This window comes from Pteropus medius, unplaced genomic scaffold (genome assembly GCF_902729225.1).
Source record: "Pteropus medius unplaced genomic scaffold, Ma_sr-lr_union100, whole genome shotgun sequence".
NCBI lineage: Eukaryota > Metazoa > Chordata > Mammalia > Chiroptera > Pteropodidae > Pteropus > Pteropus medius.
The window spans coordinates 1,600,728-1,617,895 of NW_024340699.1; the positions used below are offsets into that span (position 1 = coordinate 1,600,728).

At 39.6% G+C, this 17,168-nt stretch overlaps 1 protein-coding gene across 8 annotated transcripts in view; it reads right to left on the minus strand.

Annotated features, from left to right (window-relative positions):
- Window positions 1–17,168, minus strand: part of EBF1 (EBF transcription factor 1) — a 376,947-nt gene that overhangs the window by 345,970 nt on the left and 13,809 nt on the right. For all 8 annotated transcript variants that reach the window (XM_039876803.1, XM_039876822.1, XM_039876871.1 and 5 more), the window contains exons 5-6: window positions 16,459–16,532; window positions 6,692–6,760 (exon numbers count right to left, since the gene is read on the minus strand). In XM_039876803.1, the coding sequence (XP_039732737.1) occupies window positions 6,692–6,760; window positions 16,459–16,532 (143 nt within the window). The remainder of the gene's footprint in view (window positions 1–6,691; window positions 6,761–16,458; window positions 16,533–17,168) is intronic.

Sequence of the window (17,168 nt, forward strand, 5' to 3'; positions counted from 1 at the left end):
TTCACACTTTAGCAGGATTAGGGCAATTAAAATTCTATTACAATAAGTATTGTAACATTAAAACCTTCATTTGCTTCTGGACAAAGGCTTGTAACTGGAGAAAGAGTTTGGGAGGGAGAGTTATCTTCATCTACCCACACCTTTATAAAGGCAGCAAGCAACCAAAGACAAACCTGTACTGTTCACCATATTCCATTGATTGCAATTGGAGTATTTAGGTCACTTTTATATTGTCACGGACAGTGTACAGTTACAGTTTGTAAAGGGAAGGGTGGGCTGGGAGAATGGGAGAGGAGGAAGAATTGGTAGTCTATTTCAGATAGTACCTCGCACAACTTAAAGTGACCAAAAACAGGAACCTCTAAATAGAGTTTTTTAAATCTGGTCAGTTTTTATTACAGAGCTTGGTCAGGTGCTGGCAGTAGGGAGACATGAAGGGAACTTACCAGTGGAGGGTTACACTTAGGAGGGTTTGGGTTTTTTTTTATTCTAAGCAACTTCTCTTAGAAAAGTAAAAGGATGTTTACTACAGTGATATATTCTCATCACAAACTGATGGTGCAAAGTTGCTAGATGACACACAGGGGACCTTGTGCTGCTTTTCTGTATTTTTCTAGAACCATTACAAAAGCAAAGTTATGACGATATGGGATAAAGAGCCCACACCGTGAGCTAACACCCTGGCCAGTCACACATATACACTGCTGATTCTGTGAATCTCTGTTAAACACATTTCTTGGAAGTTGCTGCCATTATTTCCTTTACAGGAAAACCACTGCTGTTCATTATACAGTGTCTGCAGCAGTATTACACCATGTAAAAGTGCTCTGCATTATGATATATTGTCAGCATATTTGAAATGTATTTTAATGTATCCTGGTTGTGTATTTGGGAATAGCTGATAGCAAATGGAATATAGACTGCTATTAGCTTATTGTGTTCGTTATTTTCTTATCAAGGCAGAAAACTGCAGAGAAACGTGCAGGGTTCATCTCTTATTCAGAATGGTATTATCCGATATGTGATAAAATTTAGAATGATGCTCTCTCACATAAGTCTCATTCCTAATAATCACATATGAATTCCCACTGAGAAAACAAATGTTTAAGTACACTAGGGTTAATAAACAACCGTAAATTCACGCTTGGTGTCGACATCGGCTTGTCACTTTTGGAAAAAGGCAACCTCTCAAACCCACCAAGAGGATAGCAATTATCCTGCCTGGGGCAATTTTAAAGGGCAAATTTTTCCTCCTTTCATTTTAACTGAATATTCGGGGTTAGGAAATCAGGTGGTATAAAGGCTTATCAGAACTCCAAGAAATGCATTTACACCTCTGGTTTTTTATACCCTAGACCCCATTTGTGTATCTCACAGAGGAATTATACTTAGTGGTTGGTCCTTCTAAAAACTGGATGAAGACCAAAATATTAAGAGTTGAAAGGTCAATGAAACGAAGCCAAAAAACTGACTAAAAGCCTCATTTGCAACTTTAATAAAAGTATATGTTTATGTTCATGTTGGTTAAGGGATTTATTTTTACAGAAGATAAAAGAAAAAATTGTTAATGAATTTTGGGACTTAGATCTAATGAGAAAAAACAAAAGGAAGTCATTTTTTGTTGAGGAGTCCAGATGCCTTCGTAATCTTATGATTGTAAATATAGGAATTAGGATGTACCCCACCCACCCTACTCAATGGCAAAAGCAAGCAAACAAACAAAACACCCACATAACTATATCCTAATTCTAAAGTTTTACTAGTATTCTCCTATTACACAAATGAACATGTATGTTATATAAATACATCAGGATCAATTTAATCAAGAAATCAGCTTGGTGATAAGACAGCACTGTACTTTTCTGAAAAGTCTTATCACAGCATTTGTATCTCTTAGATGAAGAACAGATCTTAAATAAAATTGGTTCTTCGAACAACCCTGACATGGTTAAACTTTTCTACTCAAATGATGTGCATCCTGTAAAATCAACAGGTAAAATAAGCATTCTAATAGTGTCACTTGTGAACATTCTATTTCAGTCAATAATCATAAACAAACCAATTAGTATTACCTAAGTGAAAGTAATCTAGATGTGGAAGATCTTTAGAAAATACTGGAAAAGACAAATACAGGCTTTTTTTTTTCTTTTTAGGAGACCCTTGAGTAAGTGGCCTTGGAGAACAGTAATTCCAAACAGGCTAGGTTTCTCATGCAACAAAATTTGTACCTTTTTTTTATGTTACCTCCCAAACATAGATACAGGGATTCATATAAATGGAAAAGAAAGACAAATCTGTTAAGGTTAAAGTAAGCGAACCCAAAATTTGTAGCAGTATCTTAATTGGTAGGCTTCAAAAATCCGTGCTTTTAATATTGGCTGTGAGGAACTCAAAACTTACAGATTACTTGAGCCATGTATTCCAAAAGGACTACATCTAAATTTGCGCAAGACAGGAGAACATAATTTGAGGAGCAATTTCATTCTTTATTATTTCTATCTATTAAGAAAAAAAAAAGGATCCACTTGTTAACTGCTCAGGATCCACACTATAAGAAAATGAAGAATTAGGCTCTTATTTTTTCCCTTTATTTAGTGGTCTAACTATTCTCTCACACTGATCCTAAATTGAAAAACCAAACAAACAAACAAACATTGAGCCATCCCCTATGCCGCCCTACTGGAAATAAGCGATACAAATCTGGCAAGAAACTTTAGGGCTCTATGTGAAAGGAATCCTAGAGTATATTTTGGAGAGAAAAAAAAATGTTTTTGTAAAACCATCTGTATTCATCCATGTCATTGCTCAAAGATAGTTTAGTGAGTCAAGGGTAAGAAAATAAAGAGTTTTGCGAAGCAAATCAAAATGGATGGTAATCCTAACTAACTAGATACGGAATAACAGTCTGCACACTTAATATATTCAGTTCAAGCATTAATAAAGAAATTTCCACATAGAAAATGGAATCTTTTTATAGATTCAGAAAAACTGGGTTCCCAATTCAGACTACCCTGTGTGACTTTTGTCATTATCATCTTTTCTGATTCTTACAAAGTAAACCTAATTAAGAACCTCCCTCATTAGTCTTCCAGAAAAATTAGCACAGCTTATGCTAATTACTCTTGCAAAATTTAATAAACTCGTTGAAATGGGAATAGTCTAATGAGGTTTTATTTATTGAACTAAGATAACTCCAAGGAAAAAGGTTAGGACACAAGGATATCCAATGCGGTAATAAAACTACAATTTATTCAATTTCTAAACACGAATTTTATTGCAAAGCTTTTAAATTCAAATATGAGTTACTGTGTGAATATGTTAAATCAATCTCCACCTTAATTCAATAACTGAAAGTCATTTTTTGCTTTTTACTTTAACAATAATTACTACACACAGCCCTTTACCTCGACAATAATGAAATTTGCTGTTATTAGTTCCTGGTCATCAGCTATTAAACATAATACATTTGACTTTTCCCATGTCTACACAGCCCAAATATCTGGATCATTGAACACAGCCTGGGTTTTATCATGTTTACAAGCCATTTGACATCAGGCCGAAATATAATCTGGCAGTCAACTCCAGATGCACAATTCTTACATTTACAAGAATTTTCCAAAGAACTTTTTTAAGTGACTTGATAAATTCTCACAACTGTAGAAAGAGCCTGGGTCACATTTTTCATTGTTGCATGCTATTATAAAAGAATAAAGCAGAAACCCATTTTCTAAATCACAGTATGCAACTCCTGATTTTATTAATTCCACTTTTTGGATAAAATATGCCAAGCTGATGCCTCCAAATCACTAACAGCAAATAATACAGCCAAAATTCAACACAGAAATAGCTTACCCTGCACCATTGCCGTATGACCAGAAAGCTCTTCTATCTATCCTATAAATAGTTTTCCTGAATAACCACTGCTAAAAGTCTTTTGACTGATAAAAATAGCAGTGTTCTTCCAAAATCTGAAGGACAAGCAAAGGGAGCTAAAAATTATTGGGCCCAGAGGTAAAGGCATGTTAAAACCACGCGAAATCCTAACACAATGATTGCCTGTACCCTCAGCTCTATAATTGCATATTGTATGCATCTTGTAAAAACAGTTACTATTGCTACTGAATGTAGGCCCCATCACCTATTTTTACAAAATATGCAGGGATTCACATCCATAATTCTGAAAACAAATCAAACCCTTAAGCACGTAAACAGGTATTATCAAATCAGTAATATAGAATCAAATTGGAAACTATGAAACTCAAACACGGTTGCCATCGCTTTTTTCCCTTTGCAGCAAGTTTATGGATTTGAAAATCCTTCCTATTTTGCCCCTCCTTGAGTAAGTTATTTTCTTGTTGTTATTCTCTCCTGTCATTAAAAACTGGAAGTTTCACATATCGGCATAGACAAGACTGGAGCTTTTAAAACCTTTGGCAGACTGAAGGACAAATAAATTCTGAAAACTCAGATGCAAATAAGAATAGCTAAATGGGGTTTTGCATATCAGCTGGCATCACTGCTTGAAAAGACAGTACACGGGAGACAGTGGCAACAGCCAGCACGTAAACATATGTTGGGACTTGTGCAGAGGCACCCAGTTTTTTCAGCCGTTTTTAAAACTCTCTCTTCTTAAGAGACCAATATTGGCTACATACTGTTTTCTACTTTGTCAAACCAAAAAGGGAAAAAATGAAAAGGATAAATGTCATGAGCAATATCTCTAAAGCCACCAACAGTATAAAGTACGTACTTATTTTGCCTAAATTGTTTGAATTACCCCAGCCAAGAAAAGGTTTTAAGTACCCTACTGGGACAGATGCAAGGCGGCAACAATAGAAGCCACACTAATGCAATCCAGGTAACACAATCCTGTTTCAAAAACTCGGGCCCGGCTAATTACAGTGCTGCTGAGTCAAGTTTCTTATGCCATCGCAACCCACAGGAACAGGTCAAAATCAAATGTTATTCAAACCACAGTCATATCAACCTTCTATATCAGAGTCACAGCTTAAAACCAAACGAAGAACTTAAAAGCTTAACCCATTCACAAGCAAAAAAAGTGTTTTCATTGCGGGTGGCAAGGTAAGTTTCTTATCATCTAAACCAAAAGGAACTGTGGGGCAGAACAAAATGCTTATAGTTTAAAAGTTTTGGTGAATATTTTGGGCTGGTCCTTTGATCAGAACACTTTCTTGGTAAAGGACGAGTAAGAAAAACTTGCTTAAAATAACAAGTGGTATTTTGAAGAGGTGTATTTAAATGAAGCAAACAGCATAAAGGTTATACTTATTTTTTATCTTATTCATTTGAAGACTTATCTACCATTGCAGAAAAAGAAATTACATGAATGGCATGCTTGCTTTCACAGATAAGCATGCTATTCTAATTCTACAGGCAGCATACAACCTCACTACACATTAAACATTCACATGTATGGACTTTGAATCAAGTATATTAATACTTTTTTATCAAGCAAAAGTGTATGTTTGTGTATGTTGTTAGTGAATATTAGTGAGAGATATCTAATTAAAATATCTGATTAAAATGTGGGCTTTATAAAGTTACCTAGCAATTAAAATTCTGTTTAAGCATGAAGAATCACCTAAGTCAAAATCAACAATCAATGTTGTGACAAATTATGATGAAGCAAACACTTTTCATTTAACTGAAAAATAGTAAAGCAGCCCCCAAAAGGTAAAGAATTAGAAAGACAAAATAAGTGGGGGGTTTTTTTGGTCCAAATTCAATATTACTAAACTCAAAAAAGGGACTTTTGTTCAGCTGTAGATTTCTTCAGTGAAGGATCAGTCAGTCTTATTTGCAAGACTCTTTTCCAGCTAGTGGAGGGTACTAGCTTTTTTCTTAGCTGACAACTGACGGTAACTATAAACCTTCCAGGCCATTTACCTCTCAATGAGTAATGCTATGTAACAAATGGTTTATCATACATGTTTTCTTACAATGAATTTCAATAATTAAAATGTAAAATGAATATTTGGAAGGCAACTTTGCATAATATGTGCACACACTGACTTGAAATTGCACCCAACAACTAAAATAGATTTATTGTTCTACAGTGATTTACTTGGTCATGTCAGATTAGTAATATGGATCTGTTTAAAAACATGATAATTAAGACAAGCAAGATAAATTAATCAGCTTACAATACAGTACAAGCTACGATCAAACCCAGGAAATAACAGTAGAAAGTCCTGGTTCACGGATCTCTTTAAAACTGCTTTTATGCATAAATAAAACCTTAAAATGTAGATGGATTATGTCCAACAGAACTACTGTAGCTAAAAGTGATAATGATTCAAACATTTTTCAAATAAAAGTTAAATATTTATAAGCACCCAACCACATTTCATAAATCACAAACTATTATTATTTTATTTCTGAAGCTTCCTGGCACAGCAAGACGGTTGAGCCTCAGAAAGTCAGAAAAGAAAAAAATATTCCTTTAGGAGCATGAATCAGACACAAAACCGGAGCAATACAAGAAAACAGGCCTCCAAAGAACATTCCATATGGCTTTCCCAGGAATCGCAATAGCTCGGCGCAGCTTAAGTCATAACCAACAGGCACATTTCGGCCACATGCATTCCTAACCCTCTCCCATGAGCGACACAAGGCAGGTGTTTCATTATAATGAGGAATAAGAATCCAGTGAAAGTAGAGTGGTCCCTACCTGTCAATTATCACTGGATCTGAGGGAGTCTCATTTCGGTTGCCACAGCTTTTCTTGTCACAACAGCGGCTATGGAGCAAAAGCAGAAGGATTTAGTACAACTATTACCATGTAAAACCATCATTTAGGCAGACAGAAGGTTCGAATTGCTGGGTTGCAAATGCTAGAATTACCACAAAGCCATACCTGGCAATCAACAGATCCCTGGGACAGAAAATTCTATTTGGGTCACCTATGGGTTAATGGCCAGGCTTAACCTCTCCTTGAACAAAGGAGGGAGGGAGAAGGACTCTCCCAGAGGCGACTGACAGCCCCACGACGGGGTCTCCCCATCACTGCCCATGGTATTGGAAGAGTTCACTGTGAAATGCACTATTATTACATCTACCCAATGAGAATATTCAGAGTTGTGGGTGGCTCAAACGTTCTTCCCTCAAGATCACACTAATTGTGTGGAACGCGTCAATAATGAGGTATGAGTGATTTCTCCCCCTCCAGTCGTTTTGTATTAAATGGATTCCTTTCTCTTCTCCTTTCCTTTTTTATGGGAGATGTTTCCTTCAACCACAGCCTTTTCAAAATCTTAAAGCTATAACTATTTGCTTCTGAACCATCTTCATGAGAATAATAGTACAACACAATGAGACAAACAAGAGGCAAGATCAAAAACAAGTGGAGATCAACGTGTTCTCCATTTAAGTTTTCTGGAAGTACTACGGACAGCTGATCGAAAGGCTAGCAAGGCCCTGACAGTGGATGTTCTTCATTAGGTCAGAGAAAATGCAGCCATGGGCAGGAAAGCCACCCGCTATCAAAGTCCCACCCCAGTCATGACCTTAAGGCTGTAAGGTTTTTTTTTTAAACTGAGATGCTGCTAAAGGGTGAAAAATTAGAGTTTTTGAAAATTACCCATGGTCAATGGATAGTTTTCATCCATCTGAGACTTGTTTCCAAATAAAATATATGTCCACTGGCCAGTCTACACCCCGGGGCACACTATAAAAGCATGTATTTGATCAGTCAAGTTGGTGAGGAAGTTATCCGAGGGTTATACATTACCACACACCAGAAATAAAACAGGCACTTTTCTCCCTGTTTCTTACACAGGCAGGCGTGCGTGAATACACACACACACACACACACGCTACAAGACACACACACACACACACACACACACACTCGGCTTAGTGAATCATAGAGCCTAAATTTAAAGAGCTACCGGAGAGAAGCAAACATGGAACTTCATTTTTCAGGGCCCAGAAATATACTCCTGCATAGGGAGCCTTTCACCAAAGTGGGGAAGCCTCTTCCCTGGATGTAACTCTGTCACTGAGAAGAGAATCAGCTTCCAAATTTGGTGCTAACCCCGTTTGTCTCTCGAACCTTTGGACAGCAGTAGTAAGAACTGTATCGCCTTTGTCAAGGTCCCAGCTAAAAACCATGCCACCACCTGATAGCCTTTGCCTTTCTGACTCAGAAGAAACAATTTCCCAGGCCTGAGTTCTGTGGCACCAGCACTCCGGGGATGGAAAGCCCAAAGTGTCCCAATAGGTAAGCAACAGGTGATGGAACAAGGGAATGAGATGTATGGTGGTTGGAATGCATGCAAAAAAATAATTTAAAAACCCAGCTCCATCGTCCCTGAACTCTAACCCTCTCTGCCTACATTTCAAGGATAGAAAAGCATAGCACTCAAGAACCAGAAAGAGCTGCCTGCACCAACCTGAGCAGGGCACTACCCTGCAGAGAGTCTTAGTTTCCTCGTTTGCAAAATGGAGCAGTTGTAGTACCCACCTCTAAGTGAGGGGGTGCAGATTCAATGCAATAATGGCATGAAGCTGGCTCCTTGACGGGGCTGCTAAGGGCTCAATGACGGGCAGCGCCTTTATCACTCCCTGCTCTTTCTTCCCCCTCCGAGTCTCAGCCAGGCTGCCCTGCACTCTGCAGAGGCAGCTTGTCTCCAAAAGCAGCCCACCCACAGAGCCCAAGGCCCCCTTTACTCAGAGAGAAAACCAATCAATGGGACTGCCTATTTCTCCTTTCTGTTTTCCATTATTTTTTTTTTCTTTTCTTTTTCAAAACAGCAAATGGGAACTGCATGTCCCTGTGGCCACACCCTCACCAAGGTCCTGCCAGGACTAAATGCCCTCCAGGGACTCTTCCGACTTGCAGGATGATAATTGTGGACTAGAATGTACATCTTCTAGCTTATCTGAGTCTCTCCTTCCTTATCTGATCCTTTCCTTCCCCACTACCCTCAAGGGGTCCAAGCCACTTCCATTCTTCCTCAGACTCCTGCAGTAGCCTCCCACCTGGTCTCACTGCCTCTACTCTTCATTCTCTGCAAGGGCCAGAGTGATCCTTCCAAAATGTCAATGGGACCCTGTCACTTCACTGCCCAAAACCTTGTAATGCCTTCGCAGAGCACTTGGAATAAATCTATGGCATGACATGATGCCAGAGCACCTCCCAATCTCCTGTCACTGCCCTCCAACTTGCCAAAATCCAGTCTCACTGGTCAACTCCAATCTCTCTGATGTGGCACGCTCAGTCCGACCTCGGGCCCGGGCCTGGGCAGGCCTCCTACCTGCTCTGCTCCTCCTCGGACCCCTCCCTAGTTTGCCAGCCTCTGCTTCCCCTGAAGACCTCAGCCTGTAGGTTCTTTCCACAGAGAGGCTGGCCCTGACACCTGCCTTTAATCAACGTTAGGTTTCTCCTGGTTTTTCCTTTCAGGGTGCTTAACACAATGCAAATTATGTTCTTACATATATATGTGTGTATTTTTTTTGCTGTCTTTCTCCTTACACATCCCTCCCTCATTAACCCATATGCTTCATAAAGGAAGAAACCGTCATTTTATATACCTAAGGAGTAGCATAAGGCCTGGAATAAAATAGAGAAGCTCAACTATTCACTGATTGATTGACTGATTGATTAATTGACTTCATGAATGAATGTAATGTGTGGGGGTGGGGAGGAGAATACAAGCCAAGAAAATAGAAAGATGACAGATAAAGCCCAGATGACCCTCTGGGCAGGAATCGCTGTTGAAGGGAAGGTTCACTCCCATCCCACGCCATACACCAAACCACCTCCCCCAAGCAAGTGCTGCTCTAGGCCAGAGGTTTGTCCTTTGACATAAGCACTGTCCTTATCGCCTTAAAATATGTCTTTGAGAGAAGCCAGATAATGAAGAACAGCATCAGTGAGAAAGAGCTGCCCCTCTGTGTTGTGCTCCAAGAGACCCAGGAGAACAGCCAGATACAAAGAACGTGTAGCAGAAAGGCTAGAATAGGAATAAAATGAGGGAATGAGGAAAGAGAAAACAGAATCATGGGGCTGGGGGTCACTTAACACTTACACAAAAACTTTAGGCAAAGTAAGAAAAATGGCCCACGAGTTCCTGTCTCCTGGGTCATGTCACTGCATCACAGAGTCCTCGTTCCCAAAATGAGATTCTTGGGCTCTACTATGCACCTGGGGTTGTGACAAAAAGTGTCTGCAGCATGAGCCCACTTCAGTGTGCGTGTGTGTGTGCGTGTGTGTGTGTGTGTACATATATACCGTATATACATGTGTGTATATATGGAATTCTGTGTAGCATTAAAAAGAATGAAGGTTGGGTTCTTACATACAACCACAAAAGAAGTCTACGTTATACTGTGAATTGAGAAAACCAAGTTGCAGAATAGTAGGTATGATATGGTCCTATTTCTGGGAGAAAAATGTGAAAGAGAGAGGGAGGGAGGGAAAGAGAATTTGTCACAAGTGTGACACTTTGTGTCACACCTGCACTTCACTCAAAACTCTGCACAAAGTCGCTGCCGTAAAAAGGCCTTCCCTGACCACTCCAATGCTCTCAAACCCTCATCCTGCTTCAGTTTTCTTTCTAATACTCGCCACATTACGTTTTATATGATTTGTCTTCTTCTTTATTATCTGTCTCACACTAGAATATAAACCTCATGAGGAGAGGATCTTAGACTTTTTTATTCACCCTTACATCCCCAGCAACTAGAACAGAGCCTGGCATACACCAGGCCCTCAAAAAATATTTTTGAATACATGAATAGAAACTTCAAAGCCATAACCTATAGGGAGTAGAATAAGAAGTGGGGAAGAATGGAGGATATATATCTTATTCACATGTATCTGCAGTCTTCCGCTTTGTACTGCATTATTACTTTCCTATTAAAATATTAAAAATCAACTGTCATTGGGGAGAAAAAAGGTTTTCCCTTAGACTAAGCTGACAGCTATCCCCCCTGTAGCTTCCCAGTTCTAACCCCAGTGCCATGCAGAGCAAAAACCTGTCCTTCGTCCCATGACAGTCTTTTCTGCCCACGAGAGTCCTCTCTGCTCTAAGCCAAACTGTCCCTTGTTCCTTCCACCAAACTCAGAAGGACCAAAACATGTGGGCACCAACCTCCACCATACACAAGACAGGCATTAACCAAGAAGGACAGGCTGAAAAGAGAACAGATTCACTTATGTTTAAAGCAGAAGAGGGCTCAGAATGAAACGATACAGTACATGGGACAGCAGATGCAAAAGCATTGCAAAGGAGAAGTCGCCACAGCAATGAAAGAACTCACAGTGAATCATGTCCTCACCACTGTGTGACTGAAGGATCTGCATCCACTCAGAATGGTGTTACTTAGGCACCTAATGTGTGTCGGGCACTGTACCAGGCACAGACCTGGTATTATTCGCTCCCTAAAGCAGGCATCTATAGGGGCTTGGAGTTTCCTAATTTGCTTTGTCACAGAGCAGGACTTCCACTATTTCACATCCCTTCTCAACCTGCAACCCAAGTGGCAGGAGAGCAATGCGGCCCGTCGCGGGAATAGGTAGCCACCACCTGGTGTTGTACGTACACTGTGGACCCTTTCCCCAGCAGGTTCGCGCATCTCCCGGACAACTTGTCACACCCAGGGAAAAGCAAACTTATGAGTCTCGTCCTTAGCAGCCTAACACAGGTGGCGTATCACCAGTGAGCTGACACACAGCTCCATAAATCAGGGCAAGAAACAGCTAGATGTTTCCTAGTCGTGCAGGTCCTCATTTTAGAGACATAGGACTTCTTCCTATAAGTAGAGGCTCTCTCAACTGGTTAAGAACATTATATAAATCCCAAAGCTTAAAAAAAAATTTTTTTAATAAAATAAACATCTCAAAGCTTTACAATAAAAAACAAAATATCTCACCTATTTAGCCAAATGGGGCTAGAGGATGAGCTGCGGGAATTAGCTGAATAGTCTGAGTAATAGCTGTAAGAGTAAGTTTATTCTTTCCCTCAGTTTAGACACATTGTCAAGTTTTCCCATTCTCTTTAAAAAAAAAAAAAAAAGGCTTGCTCCTTCTTTGTTCTTGAGTTAGTTTCTTCACTGTACAACTTTCCCCTTGCCAAGTCGCCATCACTTCTAGCCACTTCAACTCCATAAAAAGTAGCTTTGTTCAAGAGTGACTTGCTGGTGCTTTTCTCCCCAGCATCTCTCCAGCACTTATTGTACAGATAGCTCCCCATCTCTAAAACACTTTCCTTTTATTTCTGTGCCCTGTGTACACAGGGGTCTTTTCCCTAATTCTCAAACATACCCTCTTCCCTTCTTGCAAATTTGATTATCCCCCAAGAATGTATCCGAGGACCTTTCTCCTTCTAGACTCTTATCAATCCCATGTGAGACCACAGCTTCAACTCTCACTTTTGGGAAGAAACCTCCGAAGCTGGTTATTTTTCACCCTGACTCTCTTTCCAGTTGCAAGCCATAGATCACCTGCCTGTAGACCTCTCTACAGAGAAATCTTGCCTGGACCACCAACGAATGGGCCACTTCTTCATGCACCCTCTAAAATCCCTGTCCTATCTCGCCCTCCTCCCCATTTCTGCAGCTACTATCACCCTACAGGTATGTCCCCCTTTTCTGAATAGCCACAATCCTCTGCTTCACCTCTCATCACATCACGGTCAACCCTTTCTACAGTACAGTCTAGCTATCTGCCTACAGGTTTCATCTCCCAAGCTGCTCTGTAAACTCTCCTGCTGCAGAACCCAGTCTTTTTTGGCTCTGCATTTAGTGCTTCCCACACAGTAGGTGCTAAAAGAATGAATGAAAACATCCTTACCGTGACACCTAGAATGAACAAAGTATATTAATGCTTTAGTAGACACTTTGCTTCCTTTCAATGTTCTCTTATCAATGTCTTACTCTGAGCAACTGTGAGCCAGGTCCCTAGGTAGACACTGTGGATAATGCTGCCACTGCTACTACTATTAATAATAACAGACACTCAGTACTTACTGTGTGTCAGGCACCATGATAAGCATTTATGGGGATTATAGCACATAATCATAATAACCACCTATGAGATAAGTAATATTTTCCCTCCATTTCACACACGGGACAACCAAGGCACAGAGGAAAACTGAATAACTTCTCTGCCTTCGAAGAGCTCTTAGTCCAGCAAGGAAGACAGGCTGGGGACACACAGTTTGATGTGCTGAGTGCTATGGAGAAAAGCACAGGATATAATCAGAATGCCTAGCAAGAAGACATAACTCAGGACAAGGGCCAGGGATGCTTTCTGAAGAAACCATGCTGACGTGACAATCTGAAGGCAAAATCAGAATAAGCCAGCAAAGAGAAAGGAAGAAGAGACCAGATCAAGGGAGAGGCTAACTTTGAGAACTAACTCATAACCCCGCAAATAGCCAGGCACTGATAATGGGGGAAAGTGCTCTCCTAAACAGAATTCCCAAGCCCTGAAACTGTCTCGTGCACTGGAAAGAGAAAATCTGCTTCAGCCAGCCTGGGAGGTTGGGAAACAGGTTCACCTATGAAGCATAGTTCCTATTTTTCATTCACATCTAAACACAGGACGTTGAGACACACTTATAATCAAATCCCTTATGGACTCCAGCTTTTAAAAAAAAAAAATCCTTCACGGGGCCATATTATTTTAAGAACGTAACCACCAGGTATTAGCAAAACGTAATGACAGATTCCGAGTTACGGAAAATGCAGAAATTCTCTCAGAATTCCACAGAAAGAGCTCTATGCCATCAAGTCAAAGAGGTTTTGTCTCAAAGATGGCAATAATTATAATGTAATGGCGGCAAGTCCTTTAGCCAGCTCCTGACATGGGGTTATCCTTATAAAAGAACAAAATGGATTTCTTAAATTTGCAACCACCTGAGACACAGCTTCCTGGTGTTTTTCTTTCTCTCTCTCTCTTTTTTCCTTTTTCTTTTTCCTTCCCCTGCAACAAAACAGAATCATCTCAAGCCCTTTCCTGTTGATGTAAATTCTCTGTCTTTTTTACCATTGCTCCAACGTACTATAAATATACAGCTTTTGTGACATAAACGCAAAGTTTTATTGTGCCGTTAGCCTTGATAGAAAGCGCTGCAGAAAGTTGTTTAGAAATTAAATATCTAAAACATGCTATTTTAAAATCCAGGGTCCTCACTATTTCATGTCTGCAATGAAGAAATTTCATCTTGGGGAGAGCAAGCTGTCTTTCACACCATATGGCTAATGGTGGTGCATAGCAATTAGCCAGGCTGATTAATGGTGAACAGACTCTAATTTTATGCTTATAATTGAGCCTGCATTTGCACCCCTGGTGCAAATTCAGCACATCCCAACTTCCACTTACAACAGGCAAGAAATCAAGAGAAATAGGATGGTGTGGAAAGTGAGATTTTTTTTCCTAAAGCCCCCTAAAGAGCATCAGATTTGCAATTTAAAAGACTGTTAGCCACACAATAGATGACAGGTTTGTGTAATAGGGTCATGGTGGCCTGGTAAACAAACAGTACCCCTTACACATCTACAGGCAGCCAGGAAAACCCGTAATCTGTAACATTAACAGGGTGACATTTTGAATATGGCTTTTCCCTCTCAGCCATGCAGTACAAACATCATCATTTGCCTTCAGTGGCTTGAAAATTTTATTTTTGCTATTTTTATGTTTCTGAAAAATAGAAAGAACATCAGCAGTAAAGCACACCAACCAGCATAATAAAGTACTTTGGACCAATGAATTTTAAGAACAAGAAAAATATAAACTGCATTAATAGAGGGTAGGCCTGCGTGTGAAAGGCCTAATATATCTTTAAGTATTTCAAGAATAGAATTATTTCTAGCATAGTCCAAAAATGTACAGATAAGAGATGCAAATCTATGATATATAGTTATTAGTTGGCCTATTGGTTGAGATCTATCTTCCTGTCTGTCTCCTATTTTGCCAGAATCACATGTAACAGAACATTGAAAATTCATTCTAATGACATGCTAATTGTGGGGAGCTAAAATAGAGATACAGTCTGGAAAAGAGTAATACAAAGGAGGTCATTTTTTAATGCTTTTGAAAATGATTTCACTAATTTAATTCTGAAAAGTGCAACTCAGCTTTAATCGTACAATTGCTGTATACAGTATAGCACTAATTTTTGCCTAATAGTACCTTCTAAGAAATTCATGACTATATTTTTGGGTTCTGCTACTGCTTTAAAGTTAGAGAAAAGCAACCTGTTTCTTGGAATAATTGACAAGTTTTACAAATCACTGAGGCAGAAATTTGTGAAATGCCTATATATTTTAGGATAATACATTAAAAGTACTTTTTAAAAAGAAAAAGGAAATTTTTAGATAAATAATTATAGATAAAAAAGAAGTTAATACTTGGGATTTTGCAATGGAGACATATTAAACCCTTTCTATTTTATTTCCACCTGTAGGGTTTTAAGACTGATTTCCCCACAAGTCCTTGAGCAGCAGATAGAGCCCACCCATGCTGAAGTGGCAGCTGAAGCCCTAACCGGATTGGTCTGTAACAGTCAGGAGCCAAGCATGCTTTGAGCCAGGGAGAGCCTGCATGGCTAACAAAGCAATTAGTAGCCTTTCTCTGATGCATAGTGGCATCTTCATGCTTTATCCAATTACTCAGAATATATCGAGAGCAAAGTGCCAGTGTTATTTTATGAAGAATAAGAATCCTAAACTGCAAGTTAAAAGGTTGTTCTCTGGCCTGCTCTCTCACATGGAGAGGACCGGCCAAGGCTGTGGAAGTGAATTTGGTATACTTGCCTATTTTCAAATGTAGCTTCAGCTTGACATCAGGCAAAAATAAAGACACTCATTTGCAGATGTCATGAATTCTTCTACCTTTCAGAGATTCATCTCTGCTGTCCTTCCAAAAGCTCACTACCCCTGAGAAATATTAGCTACATTGTCATAGTTATGTACAGGGTAACTAAGATTAAGAGATCAGAGTCAAGAGGGAAAGAAAACCCACACTCAGTTTAAGAAGGAATGATGCTTCTGTATGGATGATCATATTTTTAAGTGGGAGAATTAAAAAGGGGAACTATAACTTTCAAGTCTTATCCGAACAGAGGCTTCTGCTGACATCAATAGAACTCTTCCTCATTTTACTAGCAATGCAGTTGAGCGCATATATTAACACTAAAAGGGTTATATTGTATTTTATTCGATTGAAAGGAAGAAGGAGAAGGCACTGCTTTGTGCCCATTAACAGTGTGATATCAAAATGGAAATGTATGTCTTACAGGATGAAATCTAATAAATAATTGAGAACCACTCTGCTGCCTGACAATTTAGTACCAAACACTCACGTCTAACAGCTCTTTTTAGATTGCAAGATAAATGTGTACCCCAAAATAGACCTGAGTTCACCTAGATTTGAGATACAAATTCATCTTCTCTTTGCTAATTAAAGGGAGAGTACAAGGTAGTTCTTACCTGCACATGATCTCGTGTGTGAGCAAGACTCGGCACATTTCTGGGTTCTTGTCTTGGCCTTCATACACTATGGCCTGTAAACAAAGGCACGGTTTGAGCTAAGAATGGAACCAAGTAGCAGAGAACAATCACAACTGAGTTCTTGACCACTTCATAACTGCTGCAGGCCAATTAGCCTTCAGCAGCCGAAGACCTCATTGGGCTAATTGTTTAAGATACATTGTTAAGGATCAGCCCAAATGGAGTGGAAGGGGATATGCTCCTTTCTGGCCTGTCAACCGCCTTATTATGACACATCTTCACATCCATGTGTGAGATGGGCGTCTGTTGTCAAGACAACCACAATTCTCCTCTCAATTCAGAATAAAAATAAATCTAATCAAAGAGAAAGGGAAAACCCAGCAGGTTTCACAGATTGAGATCTTATTGATTTAAAATATAGAAAAGTACATGGATCTGTATGTATCTGCCACCTCATTTTACTACTTACAGCCCCAACATGTAGTGTTCTACAGGTGAGTAGTAGAGAACAGGTGGAGGTATGGTTAATGAGTCCATTCACTAACTGTCTTCTTTACAATGATTCATAAATCGGGGAAACACCTTCTTCCCCTCAACAGGCTGAAAATGAGCTTTCCTGGGTGTATACCCACCCAAACAGTAATGCTTACCGGCAGATGCGTAGGCTCGCGCCATAGTTATCTCCCTAA